The 21,526-nt window shown below is 45.4% G+C and overlaps 1 protein-coding gene across 1 annotated transcript in view; it reads left to right on the top strand.

Moving 5' to 3' along the window:
• LOC147685141 (uncharacterized) overlaps nucleotides 1-16,439 on the top strand; it is a 222,552-nt gene extending 206,113 nt beyond the window's left edge. The window contains exon 4 of the mRNA XM_086941062.1: nucleotides 8,582-16,439. Within this exon, the coding sequence (XP_086797188.1) occupies nucleotides 8,582-15,471 (6,890 nt within the window). The 3' untranslated portion in view covers nucleotides 15,472-16,439. The remainder of the gene's footprint in view (nucleotides 1-8,581) is intronic.
• Nucleotides 16,440-21,526: the final 5,087 nt, after the last annotated feature.

The following is a 21,526-nucleotide window of genomic DNA, read 5'->3' as shown; positions in this document are numbered from 1 at the left end:
AATTTATGACTTTAAGTCCTAATATAGAACAGTGAGGAATTAACTTTCATCATAGAGCTGAATACACACTGCAAAGTATACATTCGAGCATAGATTAATGTTGAAAAAAGGGTTAATTTGGGTAGAAATAGATTCTCCCAACTATGCTGCTTCTTTTTTGACTCTGAGTTTGTGCTTCTCCACACCAAGCACGCCTAAACCTATACGGCCTACCAGTATGGATGACGTGACTCCTACACTTTTACTCCTTTGGCTTATGTAACATTTCCTTTAAGCTGGTTTACACACCTATGTTTGATTGTCTCTGTGTAATGTGTGTGTGATGCAAAGTGCTCTGATAACCTTTACTGGTATTAGTGGCGCTATATAACTAATTCAATGCATCTGAGAAAGAGAGTGGTTATGGAGACTTAGTCACTGTTAAAGGGTTCCAGTGAGAGAATCCGCGGTGGAGGAGGTCATTGGGGGTGCGCCAACTAACATTGTCGCACTATGCGCCACCAGTGCTAAAGCTGGCCCTGAGTGCTATGTCACTAGAACTCGGCTGTCTGGGCGGGAATGAACTGTTTAAGTTTGGAGGCTAGATAAACGGAACCATGGCCAATTAAGGCTTTGTGTGTAAGACAGCACACCTTGAAGATAATTCTCTTCCGAACTGGAAGCCAGTTAAGAGTTTGAAGGAGGGGCGCCGAGGCGGTCATGACCGGCTGATTTCAAATATGGCACCACCTGCCGTTTAAATAGCAGCGTTTCATTAGCATAGCAGAGATCAGCAACACATTACAGTAGTTGAGGCGACTGATCACATGCTCCTGGACCACCCTTTTTTGAGCAGAAAATGGGATAAAGGGGAGAGCTCTTCTCAGTAGGCGCATGGTATGAAAGCAGGAGCCAAAGGTAGAAATCACCGGTTCTTTCATTGAAAGGGGTCGATCCACACTTGCACCCAGATTCTTATCCTGTATTGGGGTAATTTCATAGATTCACATGCCTGAATCATTCCCCGTCGCTGAGGCGGGAGTCCCACGGTAAAATACAAAAGCAGTGCCATAAGTAAATAACAGTAGTAAGCTAAAAGAAAGCCCAAGGCCTAAATCTTAGTAGCGTATCTACATCATTATAATGAAAAGAACCAAAAGTCAGGTCCAACCAATTAGCTACCAGCATCCTCAAGAACCTTCCCAGCAGAGGCAGTTCTCCTCAGATTTTCACTGCACGTCATGTGGAACGGAGTCTCTGAGTGCCTACTCAGTTCTTTACTTCATTTCTTCAGGATGTCTGATAAGAAGGCTCTTTTTAGACCCTGCAGGACCTGTGAGAAGAAAAGGGTCCATGTGGATGACCAGCATAAGGACTGCATTTACTGCCTTCATCCAAAGCATGTTGCTAAGGATTGTAGAATCTGTCGTACTTTCCCTACTAAGACTCTTGGGGATAGAGAGGCAAGACTACTTTTATGGTTCAAATCTTCCTCGGCTGAGGAGGATGACAAGGCCTCAACTTCAAGTAAAAAGGCTAGATCACATGACCGTTCCTCTAGTGAGGGAAGAAAACATCATAAGGCTTCCCATGATGTTTCTGACCATTCACAGAGGTCCCCTAAGCTTTCCTCTGGGTCAACGCTGTCTTTGCCCTCTAATAAATCCAAGAGACCATTGACTTAAAAAACCGTGAGTAAAATCCAGGTTAAAACTTTCACGTTGACTCCATCATCAACGCTTTCTGTGACTTCTGCTGCCCCCTCGGCGACGGCTACTGTCTCGACAACGGCCAATTTTTCACCTTTTTTATCCACCAAGATCTCTGTTACGTCTAAGAAACCTGTTCTTAAAGACTCGTCGATGAGGAGTTCATCGATTAAGTCCCCGTCGACGACCGTGGCGACGTCGAGCTTATCGGCGAAGGTTCCATCAGCAAAGCCTCAACCATCGATGAAGGTACTGTTGTCAATAAAGTCTACTTTGTCGACGTCTGCCGCGTCGACAATGTCGTCGTAGACGACTGTCCCTTCGACGACTACATCAGTGACGATCCCGTCGACGACGAGTCCATTGACGAAGATCCTGTTGACGAAAATCCCGTCGATGACGAGTCTATCGACGAGGAGCCCGCCGATGACGGCCCCTTCGACGACTAGCCCGTTGACAATAATCCCGTTGACAATAATCCCGTTGACGACAAAGAGCCCGTCATCAAAGAAATTGTGTACGACAATTTTACCTGTCTCTCAGCCATCAGCAGTGGTACTTTTGCCTTCGCACTGATCGCCCATATCATCTGCACCTTTTCAATTGAAAACTTATCAAAGGCAGGATTACAGTAAGATATCTCCACTCTTGTCATCTAACCTCTTGGAAACTTATGTCGACGATGAAGATGATGACGATGAAGAAGAGGATGGACCATTTGGCATAGCTCACCATCTTTCGGAGCTTAACATCAAGTTTCAGGAAGAGGATGACAAAAAATACCAGGAATTCTATCATCAAGAGGAGCTTATGACCCCATATCATAGGTTTCCCAGATGGGAGTTGTGTCACAGTGAAATAAGCCATCTTCCTCCAACGCTCCTTCAGGATCTCCAGGCCATGCCGGCGGATTAGCTCCAAAGGTTTCCCCCACAACAGGCTGTCCCAGAAAATCCACCTCCTTCAGCGGGGATCCCTGATGCGTTACCTCAGTCTGAGGTTCCTTCTTTGCCGCCTCATCCTTCAGGTCCATCTGAACAAGTGCACCATGACACTACTTCCTCGGGAGGTTACATGACAGGACTAATATCACTGATCCTTGGGACGATTGTGTCATACCCATGCCTTCTCCACCCATTCCTCAGCCTACGGATTCTTCCCCTGAGGACAATGGAGGTTTTCTTAACTTGATGCAGCGAGCAGCATCTAGATTTCAATGACCTGTTACAGTAGAGCAGACAGACTGCTTTTTACATGATTTCAAAGAAGAGTTTAGAAAGTTCACACAAGCTGTTCCTATCATTGATTATATCTGGAATGAAGGAATTCAGATCATGAAAACGCCTGCGTCCATTACGGCTGTACTTCCTCGCATTGAGAAAAAGTACAGTCCTCCTACTAATACTCTATCTTGTTTGATTGGTCATCCACGACCAGATTCAGTGATTTCACAAGCCGCCCAACAAAGATCTAAAAATCTGGCGACGCCCATAACAACACAGCCTGATAAGGGAGGGTGAAGGCTGGACCTTATAGGTGAAAAATTCTCCACAATGGCAGCAGCCTCTATTAAATCTGCAAATTCTCTGGCAATAATCTGCCGTTATGATCGCTAGATGTGGTCAGATTTGGCGGAATTTATTGACCTAAACCTTGAGGACCGTAGACAAGACGCAAGGAAGATCCTTTTGGAGGGAGACGAGCCGCATCTGAGATCATAGATTGCGCTCTGGACATTGCAAACACCAACTTTCGTCAACTTGCCGGTGCTGCAGTGCTTAGACACCAGGGATGTCTTAAAGCCACATCTTTTTGACCAGAAGTACAGACAAAGATCTTAGACATTGCCTATGATGGAAAGTCCTTATTCGGAAAGCACATTGACGAGGCCCTTCTTGCTATTAAAACGGATACCGATACTGCTAAATCGCTAGGCGCTCTGCAATACAGGCGCGTATCATTCAGAGGTGCAAGAGGACGTAGTTTTGCTTCAAGAGGATATCAAACTAACAGATTATTGGCAGTATCAATCGCAGTATAGTCAGCCTTACAGCCAATCATCATACCGCCAGTACTATTCTACTAGTTTCTCCCGTCAGAGTGGTCGAAAGTGGTCGAACAATCAAGGTCACGATACCAACAGGAAGAAATGATTTACACAGGGCGCCAGCCATAGCACCCCCCCACCGCCCCCCTCACCTTCCAGTGGGTGCAAGATTTCAGCTTTTGTTCACAAGTGGCAACAAATTATTTCGGACCAATGGGTTCTCGATCTAGTCAACAACGGTCACACCCTGGAATTCATCATGCAGCCACCTATTACTCCGCCCAGGGGTCCCCCTCGTCTTCACTTATTGTTCAAAGAAGCCTTAAAGATGCTCCTCAAGAATGCAATAGAGAAGGTTGTATCGTCTCAAAGAGGAACCGGTTTCTATTCTCGTTTCTTCCTCATCAAGAAGAAGTCAGGGGAATGGCGCCCAATCCTGGACCTTTGCAAGCTCAACAAATTCCTCAAAAAGCAAAGTCTCCGTATGGTCACACTTTCCGAGGTCTTAATCTGTCTAAACGAAGTTGATTTTATCGCTTCTCTGGATTTGGAAGATGCGTACTTCCACATCCCTATACATCCCAAGTATCGCAAGTATCTTCGCTTCACAGTGGCTGGTGTCAACGTTCGGACTGAAATCGGCACCAAGAATCTTCACAAAGTGTTTGGCACCAGTGGCAGCGACATCGAGATCTTGAGGAATACAGGTGTTCCCTTATCTCGACGATTGGCTGCTCAAAGGTCCTTCGGAGCAAGCAGCCGACTATGCTATAACAACATGTCTGCATCTCTTCTTGTCTCTGGGTCTCACTCTCAACTAGAGCAAATCACAGTTGCGTCCTCTGCAAGTCATTCCTTTTCTCGGGGCAATGCTGGACACAGTACAGTGCAAAGCATTCTTGTCACAGGACCGCCAGTTACGTATTCAAAAATTGGAAATCTCAATCTCAAAAAGAAAATCAGTTTCTGTTCGGATCTTTGCTTCTCTTCTAGGGATGTGTTCATCTGCGATAAACCTCATACCCTTGGCGCTGCTCAGAATGAGACCTCTTCAGGAGGAATTACATCTTCAATGGCAACAAGCCGTAGGATCATTCGACAATTCCATCAGGGTCACGTCGCGCATGATAGATTATCTGCATTGGTGGTCACAAACAGCGAATTTGGCTCCAGGCCTCACTTTCCTACCAGCCGCTCCAGACTTCGTTTTAACAACCGACTCTTCCATGGAGGGTTGGGGAGGTCATCTGCAAGATTTGCAGATTCAAGGAAAATGGTACCAAGAACACCGGCAACAGCATATCAAAAATTTGGAGCTCCGCACCATCTTTCTTTCTCTGCCAGCATTCCTTCCAAGGATTGCGGGTTCCTCAGTGCTGGTCCGTGCTGACAATACGACCAGGATGTATTACTTCAACAAACAAGGAGGAACAAAATCGCTGGCGCAGGACGCCCAGGAATTGTAGGAGTGGGTCGCATTCCACAAACTAACCCTGAGGGCAGAACACGTCAAGGGGTCTCCACAATACTCTGGCTGATACGCTGAGCAGGTCTCAATCGAGCTGTCATGAGTGGGAGCTGGAGTAGAAGCAGGTGAACAGAGTCTTGGGGCAAACCAGCACTAGATCTATTCGCAACGAGGGAGAACAAGAAATGCCAGTATTATGCCAGCAGGTTCCCTCAACAGGATCAAGGGGGAATGCCCTGTCCAAGCGATGGTCAGGGATTTGTGCATACGCTTTTCCCCCCCAATACCATTGATCCCGAAAGTGCTCCGCAAGATGAAGATGGAGGGCTGCCATCTCATTGTGACTGTACCCCGTTGGCCAAGACAGTATTGGTTCCAGGAGCTACTTACTTCTATTATCTCAGGACAAACCTATCCGCCTGATTCCGGCACCCACAATGTTGTCAAGGGGCAGGGGTCAAGTGGTTCATCCGGACCCACAGTCGCTATGTTTGCACGCATGGCTCCTGATTTCTTAGAGTTCAAGGACCTTAACATCCCTCAGAACTGTTTTGTGATCTTGGCCAAATCTCGTGCTCGGAGTACAATCAAGACTTATCGTTTAAAATGGAAGCGATTCTGTTATTGGTGCAAGACGAATAACATCCACCCTGTTCAAGCTCCTGCGGAACAAATTCTTCCTTACTTGCTGTCCCTAGCCAAGTCTGGGCTTGCTTTTTCATCGGTGAAGGTTCATCTTGCTGCCCTCTCCAGATTAAGAAAGTGTACTAAACTACCTTCTCTCTGTTCATCTTCGATTGTCAAGCAATTTATGAAGGGACTTTTCCGAGACTTCCCTCCAGTGCGCACACCCCCTCCAGAGTGGGAACTCAGTACCGTACTGGCGCAATTAATGAGATGACCATTAAAGCCTATCCAAAATGCTGATCACAAATTCCTCACGTGGAAGGTTGCCATTCTTTTGGGTCTTACTTCTGCACAAAGGGTTAGTGAAATCCAAGCTTTCACTATCACAGAACCCTTTTTACACTTCACTAAAGATTACGTAACTCTTAGAACAAATCCTAGATTCATCTCTAAAGTACCGTCTCAATTTCACTTGAATGTACCGGTAAAGTTAAAAGTTTTCTTTCCGGATCCATCCACTCCCGCTGAGAGAGCATTGCACTCTCTTGACATTAAGCGTTGTTTAAAATTCAACTTACAGAAGACTAAAGACATCTGCTGATCCAACCAATTGTTCGTGTGCTATGGTCAAGCGACACTTGGGACTGCAGTAACAAAGCCAACAATAGCCAAATGGCTGGCTTCTACGGTTAATTTCTGCCATGACAAGGCCAACAAACCTTTACAGAGAAATGTCAAAGCTCATTCTACCAGGACTGTGGCAGCTTCTACAGCATTGTTTGTTGGAGTGACTTTGGAGAACATCTGTCGTGCTGCGACATGGAAAAATGTCCACACGTTCACAAAGCATTACTGTCTGCAATCCACACAACAGGATGATGCAGCTGTTGGACAAGCTGTTCTACGCCATCTCTTTCATTAAGGTCAGATTCAGGTATTTTCCCCTTTTGTATGGTACCAAGTTTCATGTGACATGTTTTTATATATTTATTACCTGAATACATGCATATCTCTCTGTTTTAATAATCTTATTTCGGTAATGTTACTTAATATGCATCTTATTTTTAAAGGTTTAGTTATGTTACAGACCTCTCTACCATTATGGATGTGCTTTGTGAGTTTATGAACACTTGTCTCCCACCATCCACAAACAACACTGTTTTTGGCTTACTGCTTGCTATTTTGATTCAGGCATGTGAATCTATGAAAGATACCCGAATACTGGATAAGAAAACAAGTTACTTACCTGTAACTACAGTTATCCAGTATTGGTATCTTTCATAGATTCACATGCACCCACCCTCCTCCCCGGCGAGTCACTTCTTTATGCTTCCTTCCCACTTGTGCTAAGAAAATCTGAGGAGAACTGCCTCTGCTGGGAAGGTTCTAGAGGGTGCTGGTAGCTGATTGGTTGGGCCTGACTTTTGGTTCTTTTCATTATAATGATGTAGATAGGCTTCTAAGATTTAGGCCTTGGGTTTGTTTTAGCCTACTACTGTTATTTACGTATGGCACTGCTTTTCTATTTTACCGTGGGACTCCCGCCTCGGTGACTGGGAATGATTCAGGCATGTGAAGTCTCTGACCTCCTAGCGGTAGCCCACCACCATTGCCCCGGACTACCTGCATCCCGGCTGGCTGTCGCCTCTCTGCCTTTTTCCAGGTACCCCTTTCCTTGAGGCTCGAAACATCTCCACGTGTCCCACAAGGCTACCTCCCTTAGTCGTGGAGCTCAGGCCCGTAGACCATCTCAGTCTGAGCAGCCAACTAATCTTCCTGCCTTAGCTACTCCCTGCCCAAAGGCACAAGCAATTATCGCTGCCTCCCTCCTCGTCCAGTACTTACCAACAACAAAACGAGCTTGATTTGATCACGTTTTATCATTGAAACGATTAATTGCAATTGTTGTTTCACGTTTGTTTGTTTTTTCGATGATGATTATTATAATGACCATGTTTTACTTGACATTCAGATATGTAGGCGCACCGCACCCTTTGTCTGTCTGGATTATTGTATTAACCTTTTTGAAAGATTTGTATTCATAGTTATGCATTCAGTTGTTGCTCTCTCTGGCGCACATTTATGCGAACTAAATAAACTATAAGTCAATTTATACCAAATAGAAAATAGATAGTGTAACTACTTGTGTCCTCCATATAGTACTTTTTGCCTAAAATACATATAGTCGCATTCTAATACCCCTTTGAAATTGCATTGCTTTCCTGTAATCAAGAAGTACGTATTCAAAACCTTTCTGGCCTACACCTAGGACAAAGGGAAATGCATTTAATTTCAAGAGATTTAAGCGTGATGGATTTTTTCTGCTCAGCAGAAAGCCCATGTTATATTCATGTATTGTAGATAAAAACACGAACGTTTTCAGGCATTGTATATACATAATTTTGCATGCAGACCTGAGCAAGAAGGGGAACTCCGTTGTGACTCCGCTCTAGAAACGATTCTTGCAAACGTCAGAATGTATAAACCTTAGGGAAACTGCCTAGTAGTAATGACAATCTTTCTCTGTGCGGCAACAAAATATGTGAACTAGAAATTGGTAGCCAGCTTACATAACTCATATTTAAATAGGACTTTTAATTGGGATACAATTAACATGAATATTCTTTTAACATTTATTATGAAATAATTGTTTACAGTCGTTGTTAAAAATAACAATTTAATGTGCTGATGGTTTATATGTTGTGTAAAAATTATTCTTTATTTTAATGAATTTATTTTTTTCCCCCCCAGCTGCCGAGGTTGAAAATGAAACTGGCATTGAAAAGCTTCAACTCGAAAATTGGAGTCTGCAGCATCCAAGCGAGATTTCTTCCTCCCAAGAAAAAAGAGACTATTTTATGCGTTGTCTGGAGTGCGGGCAGAAATGTAACAATCAGTGCAGACTTTCTCGAGCCAGTTTTCCAATGGGATCTCAAGGCCCTTATCATCCAGTCCCTATCGGCGTTGATGGGAACCAAAAAATCCGATTTATGAATCACCCCTTTCCTGCTGATGGGATCTCGGGATATAACTGTGTACCTCAGCCCACAGTCACTGATGGAACTTCTGGACACAGGCATGTGCCTGTTTCTGTTGCCACATATGGGAGCCAAGAGTTTGGACCACCAACGTCGCCCGGTGCAATGTATGGACGTCCTGGAATCCGGCAACCAAATCCTGCTGTTACTGCCTATGGAAGCCTGGGAATTGGGCAGTCAGCTTCTCCTGTGTACAGTAGTTCTGACCCAACACACACATCATCCCAGTCTTCAGTTGGTGGCAACCAAGGACATCGGTACCCATCCCACACTGGCCCAGTTGGTGGAATCCACGGAGTTGCATATCCAGCTTCTTCTATTGGCAGTCATGGGTTGACATATGCAGTTCCTCATACCGCAGCCTCAAGTCATGGGCCTCGATATCCAAACCCCCCTATGAATGGAAGCTATGGAGTTCGTTATTGTCCACCTCCTCTCCCTCCTACTTCTGCTCCTGGGGGTCATGGGGTTGCCTTCACTGCTTCTCCTGGTAATGTTGGGGGGAGCCCAGGAGGAAGGTATCCCACATCACCTATTGCTGTTGGCGGTATCCATGGACCTACATTTGCGAGTCCTCCTGTTACTGTTGGTGGAAGCCAGGGACTTAGGTATTCAGCTCCACATGGAGTCACATACTCAACTCCTCCAGTCACTGTTGGCCACGGAGTTCGTTTTTCGCCTCCTGCTACAGTTACTGGGGGTCATGGAGGTACATATTCAACTTCAGCAGCAGTCAGCAGTGGTCAGGGAATTCGGTTTTCTTCCCCACCTGCTACTGGCAGTCATGGGACTACATTTGTAAGCCATCCTTCTACTGCCAGTGGCGGCACAGGAGCTATGTATTCAACACCGTTGGCCTCAGGGGTGCATGGGGTGACCTATGCCTCTCATCCATCTATGGTTAGTGGAAGCCCAGGAGTAAGGTATCCAGCCCCACCAGCGACTGTTGTTGGAAGTCAAGGTGTCCGGTTTTCAGCACCACCTCCTGCCTATTCAAATGCTGGAACTGTTCTTGGAAGCCCAGGTGCTAGGTTTCCTGCACCACCTCCACCCTATTCAACTGCAACATCAAGTGGAAATCCAGGGGTCCGATATACAGCACCATCTGCAAGTGTTGGTGGGAGTCCAGGTGCTCGATACTCATCTCCAGCCTCTGGTGGCCATCAAGGTGTTAGGCATTCAGGCCCTGGTAACTTTTCAGGCAGTCAAGGTATTGGGTATCCCAATTCTTCTAGTGCTGGTCATGGAGTTACACGTTCAACCCCTCCAACAACTGTTAGTGGCCTTACTAATTTACAAGCCCCGTCTTCAGCTGGCGGTAGTGGAATGACCTACTGCGCATCCACAACTGTTGGTGGAAGTCAGGGAGTGTCACATACTACCACATCTGTGACTGAGAGTTCTGGACATTCATTTACAGCTCCTCCTCATGTTGGTTGGAGCCATGCAGCTAAGTATTCCACGCCTTTTCCTCCAAATGGTGGAAGCAAGGGGATATGGTACCCAGCTTCGCTTACTGGAGGTAATGGAAGCCAGAGTACTGGTCCCCCTACTGCAAGCAATCAGACAATTAGACATCCTTCGTCTCCTGCTTCTGGCAGCGGAAATCAGGGGGTTCGGTTTTCAGCTTCCCCCGTTGCTCCTACTGCCAACCATGGGGTTAGATATTCAACATCTCCAGCTGCTCCTACTGGCAATCAGGGAGTTAGGCACTCAACATCCCCTGCTAGTGGAAGTCAGGGAGCACGGTTTCCTACTTCCCCAGCCTCATCTAGTGGGAATCCAGGGCTTAGGCATTCAGTGCCAATCACTGTTCCAAGTGGAAATCAAGGAGTTAGGTATTCAGCACCTCCTGTGAATGCCAATGGGAACCAGGGGGTTAGACATTCAGTACCCCCTGGTGCCCCTGGCGGGCACCAGGGGGTTAGGTTTTCAAGTTCCCCCGCTGCTGCTGGTGGGAACCAGGGGGTTAGGTTTACAACTCAGTCTGCTGCTTCTAGTGGAAATCAGGCTGTTAAGTTTTCAAATCCACCTACAGCTGCTAATGGAAATCAGGGGAATAGGTATTCAGTTTCTCAGGCAGTTGCTAATGGCAGTCAAGGGGTTAGATATTCAACTCCCACGGCCACAGGTAATGCAAATCATGGAGTAAGATATGTAGCTGGCACTATGGCATCTGGTGCGGGCCAGATAGCAAAGGATACTCCTATTACTGCTGGCGGGCGTTATGGTGTTAGATATGCAGGTGCTCCAACCAATGTTCATGGAAAAGAGGGAACTGGACAGGCGATGACAACGGGTACCAATCATGGGAGCCATGGTCCTAAGAACGCACCACCAGTTGCTGTTGGTGGGATTGTAGGCACTAGACCAGCTTCATTACCTGTTGCTGCCTCTAGCGGTGTGGGTTCAAAGCAAGCCACTCAGTTGAGTCGTGGATTAGGCAGAGTCACCTCACCAATTGTCATAAATGAAGATCCTGAAATAAACCCTGCTCCCCGTCTTCCGAATCAATGGATAAGGCCTGATGAAACACCAAATATAATTACTCCTGCCACAAATAGGAACCGAGGTTTAAGTGGGTCTACATCTCCAATAATTATTGATGAAAGTCCAGAAATAAGTAATCTCCAGTCAGTTAACAGGATCAGAGCATCAAACGAGGTTTCAGCAGCTTCAAGCAGAAGTAGAATAGGAAGTGATTCAACATCCCCCTCCATTACTCGGAAGAGCCAGGCAATTAATCCTCCTGCGTCACCAATTATTATTGAAGATACACCAGTGGAGAAAGATGCTGGACCTCCCATTGGTACAGGTGACGTTCGAGGAACTGTAAGCGTTTCCTCTCCCATAGTTATTGAAGATGACCATGATGAGGGCGCCTCACCTCCCATTACCGCTGAGGAGAATCGGGAAGGGAGTCACTCTGCTCCACCCATCATAATCAGGGATGGCCCAGAGCTAAGCAGCCCGTCTCCTCCCCTCAATGTGATTGATAATAAAGTGGCCAGACATACTACATCCCCCTCCAAAGACCTCGAGAGTCAAAGTGTGAGCCATGCTAAGGACAGTGTCATTAGTGTTGAGGATCAGGAGTTTAGCTGTATCTCTCCTCCTGTAACGGCCATGGAGCTCCAGAACGCCCCATCCACACCAACTACTCTGAGTCAGAGTGCAAGACTTAGTCCACTCATCGACAATTCTGAGCTCCAGGGAGCGAATCAGGTTACTTCTCCCGTTATGAGTAAAGGCAGTCTGGGTGTGAGTTCTCCTACTCCTCCCATCGACAATATTATCATCACAAATATTGAGAGTCAGGGTGTGAGTCACGGAACTCAGCCGGTCACTACCGTAGAGACAGAGTGTGACAATGGTGGCACAAAAGCAGTCTGTAACACTGAAAGTCAAAGTGTGAGTGATGGATTACCACCACCCACTCATATTGAGAGTGAGGCTATGAGTCATGGAACCTCACTGGCCACTAATGTTGAGAGTGTGAGTTCTGTAACATTGATGGTCACTAGCATTGAGAGTCAGGGTATGAATGAAGGAATCCCGCTAGTTGATGTTAACGATAGTCCCAGCGTGAGTCTAGAAAATCCAATGGGCGATAACATGGACTGCCAAGGACATGAATCAATGGCAGTTACTTATACTGAGAACCAGGGTGAGAGTCCTGGAACCCCGCTTGATAATTTCACAGTGGGCCAGGATAGGAGCGATGGACCCTTGCCAGTCAGTTTTACTGAGAGTCTGGCTTGTGGAACCCCACCTGCCACAAGTGCTGAGAGTCCAAATGTAAGTCAAGGAACCCCAATGTTAACTAGTATTGAGAGTCCTGAAACCCCAGCCATCTCAAGTATTGAGAGTCCAATTGTGAGACCGGGAACTCCACCAGTTACCAATATTGAGAATCATGGTTTGACTCAAGTAACCCCTCCGCCTGTCACCAGTATGGCTATCATTAATACAGAGAGTCTGAGTGTGAGGCATGAAACGTGTCCAGAAACTAATATTCAGAATGATGAGTTAGAATGTGCTTCTCTCCACATCACCAATGTTGAGGATCATAGTGTGCAACATTTTGCTTCTCCAGTTGCTGACATTGCTGTAACCAACGACGAGACACAGACTACAACCTATCCCACTCCTTTTTCCACAGATATTGAGAGTCAGACTGCGAGGAGTTCAGCATTTCCCACTGCCAACACTGAGGATCAGGAAATGAGGCCTGCATCCCCCCCGTCCATTGCTAACAAGGAAAGTCATGTTGTTGCTTGTCATAGCAGTCCTGATAGTCAGACTGTCCAGTGTCTCAGTAACTCGATCACTTGTACAGATAATCAAGTTGTTGATTGTGCCAGTTCCTGCATCACCTCATCTGAGAGTCAAAGTGTCCGTTGTCCTAGTGCCCCCATTACCATTACTGAAATTCAGGGTGCCCAGAGTCCCAGTGGGCACCCCACCTGTATAGAAAGTCAGCATGTTCGGTGTCCCAGTGCTCCCATCACCATTACTGACAGCCATGATGTTCAGTATGCCATTTCTCCCTTTACCACAACAGAGAGTAAGGAAGCAAGTCTTTCGCCTCCCCCTGCCACGTGTATTCAGCACCAGGCCATGGAATGTGCCACTTCTACAGTTGCTGATAATGTGATTACCAGCATTGAGAGCCAGGGGGCCGGGCAACTAACGTCTTCTATTATAAATGATGGCATCTCAAACACTGACAGTCAGGACACTAGTAATACCTCTCCCTCTTGTCTTGAGAGTGAAGTTGCGAGTAGTGTCATTCCACCTATTTCTGATGTTGAGACTGAGGTTGTACAAATGGGACTTGCAGCGATGCCCATTGATAATCTTACCATCATTAACATAGAGAGTAAGGGGGTAAGGGATGAGACTCCATTTATCACTAACGTCGAACATGATGGAAGCCAAACAATTCCTGCTATTCCTACTATTGAGACTCAGGAAGCTCCACCTTTCACGGTAGGCAACAGTCAAGACGTAAGACATGCCACTACTCCAATTATGGTTACTGGGAGCCAGGGAGTCACACTTGCCAGTCCTCGCATTTTGGTTCCTGCTAGTCAAGCAGTCCGGCATTCTGCAGCTTCAATTGCTGTCACCGGGAGTCAAATAGTGAGGTACACCTCTACCCCGATTGGTGTCTCTGGAAGTCAGATAATCAGGTACACAGCTCCACCTATTACTGTCACTAAAGGACAGCTAATTAGACAACCCACTCCCCCCATCATGGTTACTGGGGGTCAGTTAGTGCGCCATTCCATTCCTGTATGTGTGACGTCAACCACAACTCAACCTGTACCCATAACTATGTATGGAAGCGGAGGAACCAGACTTGCAATCCCCCCTTTTAACATTAACCAGAGTGGTGCCTCTTTGCATGCATCTTCTCCCTTTATCATTAGAAGGAATTCTGGGCTTCAGCACACAGCTTCCCCTGTGACAGTTAATGGTAGTCAAGGAATCGTGCTCTCATTCCCTGTTACCTTTGACATGGGTTCAGGACTTGTGCTTGCAACTCCCATCTCGGTTGGAGAGAGCACAGGGGTGAGACAAGCTAACCCTGTAACTGTAAACATTGGGCCTCACACTGGATCGGCTCCCCAAGTAGCTGTCAATGTGAGCTCGGCAGTTCGACATACAGTTCCTGTGAGTGGCAATATCAGCATAAGACAGCCCACCCCCATTGCAGTTAATGCAGGCCAGGGAGTAGTACAGGCCTCTACTGGTGGAACTTCGAGCATCCTTCTTACTGCTCCCTCTGTGTCTATGGATTCAGTCCAGCATACTGCTACTCCTGTGGGAGGCCTGGGATTTGGCAGTCCCGCTGTGGTAACATTAAACAGAGGTTTGGCTCTTGAGAATGCCGCTCCCATTACTGGAGGCCTAGGAATCAGCAGTGATACCGTTGTAGCAGTCACTGGGGGATTAGGAATTGCAAATACCGCTCCTGTTAATTTTAATCAGAATCTGGGTCCTTTGCACTCCACTCCTACAGCTGTTACCCAGGTTGCACCTGTTCACATAAGTACTGGTTTAGGTCTTAGTGGTGGTACTGTTGTCGCAGTTAATGGAGGTTTAGGAGTCGGAAACATTATGCCAGTTGCACTTAGCGGGAGTTTAACTCTTGGACACACCACTCCCATGACTGTTTCGGAAGGATTAGAACTAACTAACACTACCCCAACTGTCTCTTGTGACAATCCTACAGTTGTGCATTCTCCTGTGGTCACCGTTGGTGTGGGTCATGAGTCTTCTGTACAGAACAGCGTGGAGGATGCCACTGAACAATCTGTTCATACGGAGGAGGGAATATACAAATGCACTGAGTGCGAGAAAGGCTTTGGCAGTCCCAGAAGTCTTGGCTCGCACCAAAGAATTCACATAGAAGAGAGACCGCCCGTTTGCATGCATATGAATAAGACTCTTCGCGAGTTGCGTCCCAAGGAAGCCTCACAAATTGAAGATCCCCCAGTTTCATCATCTACAACGAGCACTGCAGAGCCTTCTCCAACCATTCTGTACACGACGCAGAGCTCTGAACTGGGAACAGTGTATGTTGTAACAGTATAGGTCATATGTTTAGTGACTGTCGCCTTCCTAGACACACTGACAATGGGCACAAGAACCCTGCAGAAAGACAGAATCTTTTTTCTGTGCGTATATGTTTTTGTGTGCTCTCCAGTGACTAATGCCTATTATGCATAGGAGGACTCAGCTCTTCTTTGTTTTCTTGCCAACTGCGGACATTTCCTCAATATCACTATTGCGTATCAGTTCCAATAATAGAAATGAAAAATACATTTGCCTCTTCAAAGACATTATTTGCCATCACAGAGCCGAAGTGCACAGAGACATAAACACGTTTTAGCCTATGATGTGCAGGTATGTACACTGCTGGAAATCATTGCCCATCTCAACTCAATTGCTAGTGTTGGCAGTGTTGGAATCTGTATCAAACATAGCTGTCCTAATGAGAGCCAAGAAGGCTTTGACTAGAAAGATTGTGGCAAGATAAATGGTGACTGGAAAACAGTAGTTGGTGTTCAATACTAGTCTTTTCATTGGAAAAGAAACACTGTTTGCCACCGTTTGTGCAGCCTTCTCTTATACACTCTACTTCAGGTTTTAAAGACAACTGGAGGATTCTCCACATAGGGAACTCTAATTTAATGCCCCTACATTGGCAACAATGCTATCAAATTGAGAATGTGCCTGTTAAGGTGGATGTTTATGTCTCTCCCTCACTTTTTCTCTGTCCTGCTGCCTAAACAAGGGAACGAATTTCAGAATGAAAATTATGTAAATAGAAGGCTTCAGTTTGACTCCATTAATTAATTAATTACGAACACATCCCACAATAGGTATGTCCTCTTGTATTCCATGAATAACCCATGTATATACATCATCCTGCCCATTACTTAATCCATTTGTAATATAGAACTCCTACCTCAGAAACCTATTCTGTAAATAATGCGTGTTGTGAATTCATGTTTATTGCTTTAATTTTTTAGGGTAATAAATATTTTGCCTTTACAAGACTCCTTCCTCTCCTCACTGGTTTCTGCTTAAGAAAGGGGCAAAGGTAAGTTCCACAGCCTGATGGTACATTATTGTTTTGGTTTGCCTGGGTATGATAACCACCAACTTATTCTGATGACATATTTATATTATTGAGCAGAGGCAAAATTAGCTGCCCTGACAATAGGTTTCCACACAAAAAAGGGGAGCACAATCAAAGCTACACAGGCCAAGATGCCCAGGCCACATATTAGCCCATGCACAGCTCCACAGAAAGTCACCAAGAAAAGTAGTTATTTTGCAGGGGTCATTAGTAAAGAGCACAGAGCATACAGATTCAAAATTCACTAAACCACTTCTGTTGCGCATAACACCAGCTTCAGCATCAATGCAACAACACCTATGTTCTGAGGAAGAAATTGATAGACCGGAAGACCGACCAGTTGAGGTGCTGATGCTTGGGAGTTGTATGTAGTGAACTCTGATCAGACGAAAAATCATTATACCACTATCAGGCAAAGAGCGGCTCACTCTTATGGAGTTTTCATGGCAGTTGAAGAAGAAAATAATTTCCTTATAGAAAATCTGTCACATACAGAGAAGACTGTTCAGTTCTGGTCAGTGTTAAATACAGCAAGTGTACCATGTACGAGTTTAAGTCTCCTGTCAGGATGTGATCTATCACACCTAGGGTAGATGGAAAAAGTATATGGCTGCCACCCAGGATCCACTGTATATTAAAGGACGTCTTACTGGGCCTACTTATATTCCATACAGCATGAGAGAGTGTTTCAGCTGTGTGCTAGGGAATGTTGCCACCCAGTAAAACAAACTTTGATGTGGCAGGAGAAAGATTAGATGCTATGAATTGGTAGACAGCCCCATCAGCCACTAAGAAAGGCATCAGTGGGAGAAAATTGAAGATTTCTTAACATAGCTGTCCCAGACACAGGAAGAGAGAAGATACTGTAGCGGAGGGCAGAACTAATGCAGGCATATGTTGTGCCATGGATGCAGGGGACAAAGCCTGTCCTCAAATCAACACCACCATCTTATTCTGTAAGCGTGCATGGAGCAGGGTATCAGTCTTGAGCGCAGAGATACATCAGTACCTAATTAATGCCTTTGATGGCAAACATCTGTTCATACCACAAAGAGACAACTTACTGGAAACAATAAGCAATTATACGTAGAAGACCAATTTTAGGAGCTTTGCATTACCAAAGACCATTCTGCAAAAAACAAATGGGAAAGGGGTACTGCAGGAACAAGCAAGAAAGCAGTAGTTGCATCAAAACTTCCTTTAGTCCCACAGTCACTAAGTCAATCAATCAAAATCCTTTATTTGGTTCCATAACCATCAAAGGTACACAGCATCCATGTAATACATTCTACAAGTTTGCTTCATTCAACATCCTTAATACATAAATATACTCTAAAAAACATTAAAATATAATCATAAAACTTAACCCCAGCAGACCAAGTGCAGTGCATTTCCAATACTGCTGTTTCTGACAGAATAGCAAGATAGTCCCGCAAATTATCCTATCTTTTTTTAACTTTCTTTATTGGGTTTATGCCATTTAAGTAGCATCTTGCATCTGATTAGACTGATATTACATTCATGTGCTTCATCTTCAGTTTTTACATAGGCTATTACTCAACTTCTGGTTACAACTTCAATTTTGCCCATCACTCTGCATCGTACTGATTTCAACATTATGAATTAAAACAGTATCTATCCCCAGGTCGGTCCCTCCCTCATGTGGTTCATTGGGTTCCAGGCAAGTAACAGATACCCCGCCAGCCTCAGGTTACTTCAATAAGAACGCTTGCAGGGGATCCCACATGTCTCGATGCCTGGAGGGAGGTGGTAACCGCTCTGCATAAATGAGTGATTGCTCCTGACAATATTTTAAATCATGTAGCAATTCCTCAAACTTAGGGGCCTGTCCCTTTCCTCACCTTCAGGCCACCCTTTTGTCGAAGCGCAATGTTTAACTGCAAGAATAAAAGATCAATGACAACAGTAAAATAAACAATTCGCTCTCAGCATGTTTGAGTATGCAAGATTTATTGGGAACCCAATTAGAAAGTAATCACAATATCAAATACGTGCGCACGGAGACCTCAGCAAAGCTCACTGAGTGCCCAATTGGTATGACAGTGCAGAGACATTTTATAGGTATAAGCCCCCGCAGGATGGGCATCATAGCATACGTAATCTGGATCAGGCTATGACCTGCTAGACCAATCAGTGAAGTGCACATATGGTGTGATACCCTTTTAAGGCTCGAAGTGTGCCTACATTACTCACGTGTCATCTACAAGAGCAGAATTGGGTTTTTCCATAAAGGTGAAATCTGCGTTTCTAGTGTACGTGGGTTTTGCACGTATTTGACCAGCTAGGGCAGGTCATGTCGACGTCTTTTACTGGAGATATGAGGTTTGGCAATAGCAAGCTAAAAGCTGAAAGCTGGCATGTCATTTCTCGGAAGCCTTGCGTTTGCTCTGCACGTTGCAGCTGACTGAGACTGGCTTGACACATAGAATGGAGCGTGCGACCATTCTGTGGATTTCTGCTGGTGTCTTTCTTTAGTAGTTCAAAGAAGACTATAGGCCTGAAAACATATGTATTTGGTATCATATAAATGTCTGCTTCGTCATCCCCAAATCTGATACTAAATCATATGTTAATCAGAAGTCATTCATCTTTATCATCTCCTGTTCCTCATCCTCATCCTCATCCTTGTGAGTGTGGTGTTGTGAACCACCTCTCCTGAATATGCAGTTGGCGCAGGACCTAAAAATTGCTGCACAACAAGATGGGCATATTCTTATCAGAAGGCACAGTGTCAAAAGAGCTGCTACCACTATTATAACTGCCTCAAGTATCCATGAGCCCCAGCCTGTGAACCACTTCATCACATCTTCCCATAGACTACCTGTGTGTATCCCGTGGGCCTCATCTCTTATATCTTTAATTTTTTTAATGGCTTTTATTATATTCCCACTGTTATCCGGAATAAATACACAGCATTGGCTCTGAGCCAGGGAAGATGCTGGGGAAGATGCCTCGTGGAGGACGGAACAGACTCCTCCCTCCTTGGCCAGAATCATATCGAGAGCAATCCGGTTTTGAATTACGACCGCCCTCATGGAGGTGAGCTCTTCTGTTATATTTCCTAAGGCATCAGTGGTAGAGTCCGCTAGATCTTCAATCATCCTGGACAACTGGTGTATCCGTTCTGAAGTATAGACATTGCCTAGTATTGGAACCATTTCCCCAACACCTGTTAACACGTGGTCTACCCAAGCGGCCGTTCTCTTGGCCCTTACCAGTGTCATCTTTGATTTTTCTGCTGGCACTAATTTTGTGAAGTGGGTCTTTCTTGGGATGATGGATGCTAAATAGCAACTTCCATACCATCCTGGGGGCAGGTAGAAGTATGCCCATGGACCACAAACAAAGAAAAGGCCTTTGTAACCTACCAGACCTGGTGACGGCTCGTCACGACTCCTAACTCGAGTTAGTCTGGCTGTGTGGTTACAGCTGCTCATTCCCATGTAAATCTGGGGAACTGCCTTTATGGGTGGTATGCCTTTTATTTTGTTTATCCTGTCCTCGCAATCAAATAGGCCCTGCTCTCCTTGAGCGATGTCCTCGAAGGTACATCCAAATGAGATGCACTCCTTCCATTTGTCTTTGGACAGCAGTTCTGAAAGGGTGCATGTTCTGGTAGCCCCCTTTGGAAGAACCGGCACTCTCTTGGGTGTTACTACTTCTTCCTTGAGGATGCAGGAGGGGGCTGGAACTTCCCCTACCCTGAACCTTGGTATTTTCAAGTGGCCTGTTTCTATGTCATCCCAGCCTGCCCTGCCCTTCCATTCCTTGTTTCTGGACGCCCTGTCAAATCCCTTTAGCATCTCTAAGTCTCCCTTAGTTGGCTGCATATTCATACAAGGGATCCTCTTAGGTCTGGGAGGGGGGTCTGTTGTCCTTCTGCTATAGCTATAGCCATTGCTGCCGCTGGGATCAACAGTCAGTATTTCAGATGAGGGTGTACCTATCGATACTGACGCAAACATGCCGTGTTGACTTTGTAACATGTCTCGCAATAGGACACAGCCTACATATTTGGATAATGGCAGGACGTTGTACTTTAAACTATGTGTGGTGTCTGTGGGCAGGTGTGTGCAAACATAGCAGTCAGATATATTCAAAATTGTCACATATAGTTTCAACATTTCCACATATTGGTTCCCTTCGTAGGTATCCCACAATCCTTCTTTGTCCCCTTTATTCACATCCACCCCCACACCAGTACTGTTCGTTGTTATATTTTGTTCATAGTCTCTTGGTGTTTTCGTTGGCTCAGTTCCATCACTACCATCCCCCACCCTTCCATTGAGGTGTGGTATTTCAAGCTCATTAGAATATGTTATTATAATTGCTGTCACTATAACCGCTGGAACTGGTAACAATTTTGCAAGAATCACTGCTCTCCAATTACATGTATGTCTCTCAGTGGACTGCATGACTCTGTACAAATCTTTCCCTTTCCTATGCTATGCAATCTTCTTGTGAATAGGCCCTGAATTTATTCTTGGTGCACTCGGTCTTGTGAATAGGCTCTAAATTTATTCTTGGTCCACTCGGTCTTGTGAATAGGCCCTAAATGTATTCTTGGTCCACTTGGCGCTATGCTGGCTGGCCCTTAGAGTCAAGCATTTACCCACTGCTCTTCTCTCAGTTTTCAATGTCTCGAACAGGTCTAGGACCAGTGATTTCTGTTGCAAAAGCGGCACAATGGATGGTGTTCAAGGTTTTGAATAATGCTAGAACCAGAACTCTGTATCGCAAAAATAGAACTATTGAGAATGTCAAAACGTAGGTTTGTTAACTCTTGCTCAGGAATTTGCTCTTGGCCCGCCGGAAAGGAAATGTCATTGAAAATCAAATGTATTAGCTCACTGAGCAATAGTGGCCTCGGTACCAGCAGGGTCAGATTTGCAGTTATGTTTTTTCCTTGGCATAAAATGGTTAATTCTATCCTGGACCGTTGGCCGCAGGCTTGTATTGACACAGATCGAAGTCTATTTGTCA

This window comes from Lissotriton vulgaris, chromosome 10, assembly GCF_964263255.1.
Source record: "Lissotriton vulgaris chromosome 10, aLisVul1.2, whole genome shotgun sequence".
NCBI lineage: Eukaryota > Metazoa > Chordata > Amphibia > Caudata > Salamandridae > Lissotriton > Lissotriton vulgaris.
The sequence above is the reverse complement of the archived record's forward strand: the minus strand, read 5'-3'. Positions and strand labels throughout refer to the sequence as shown.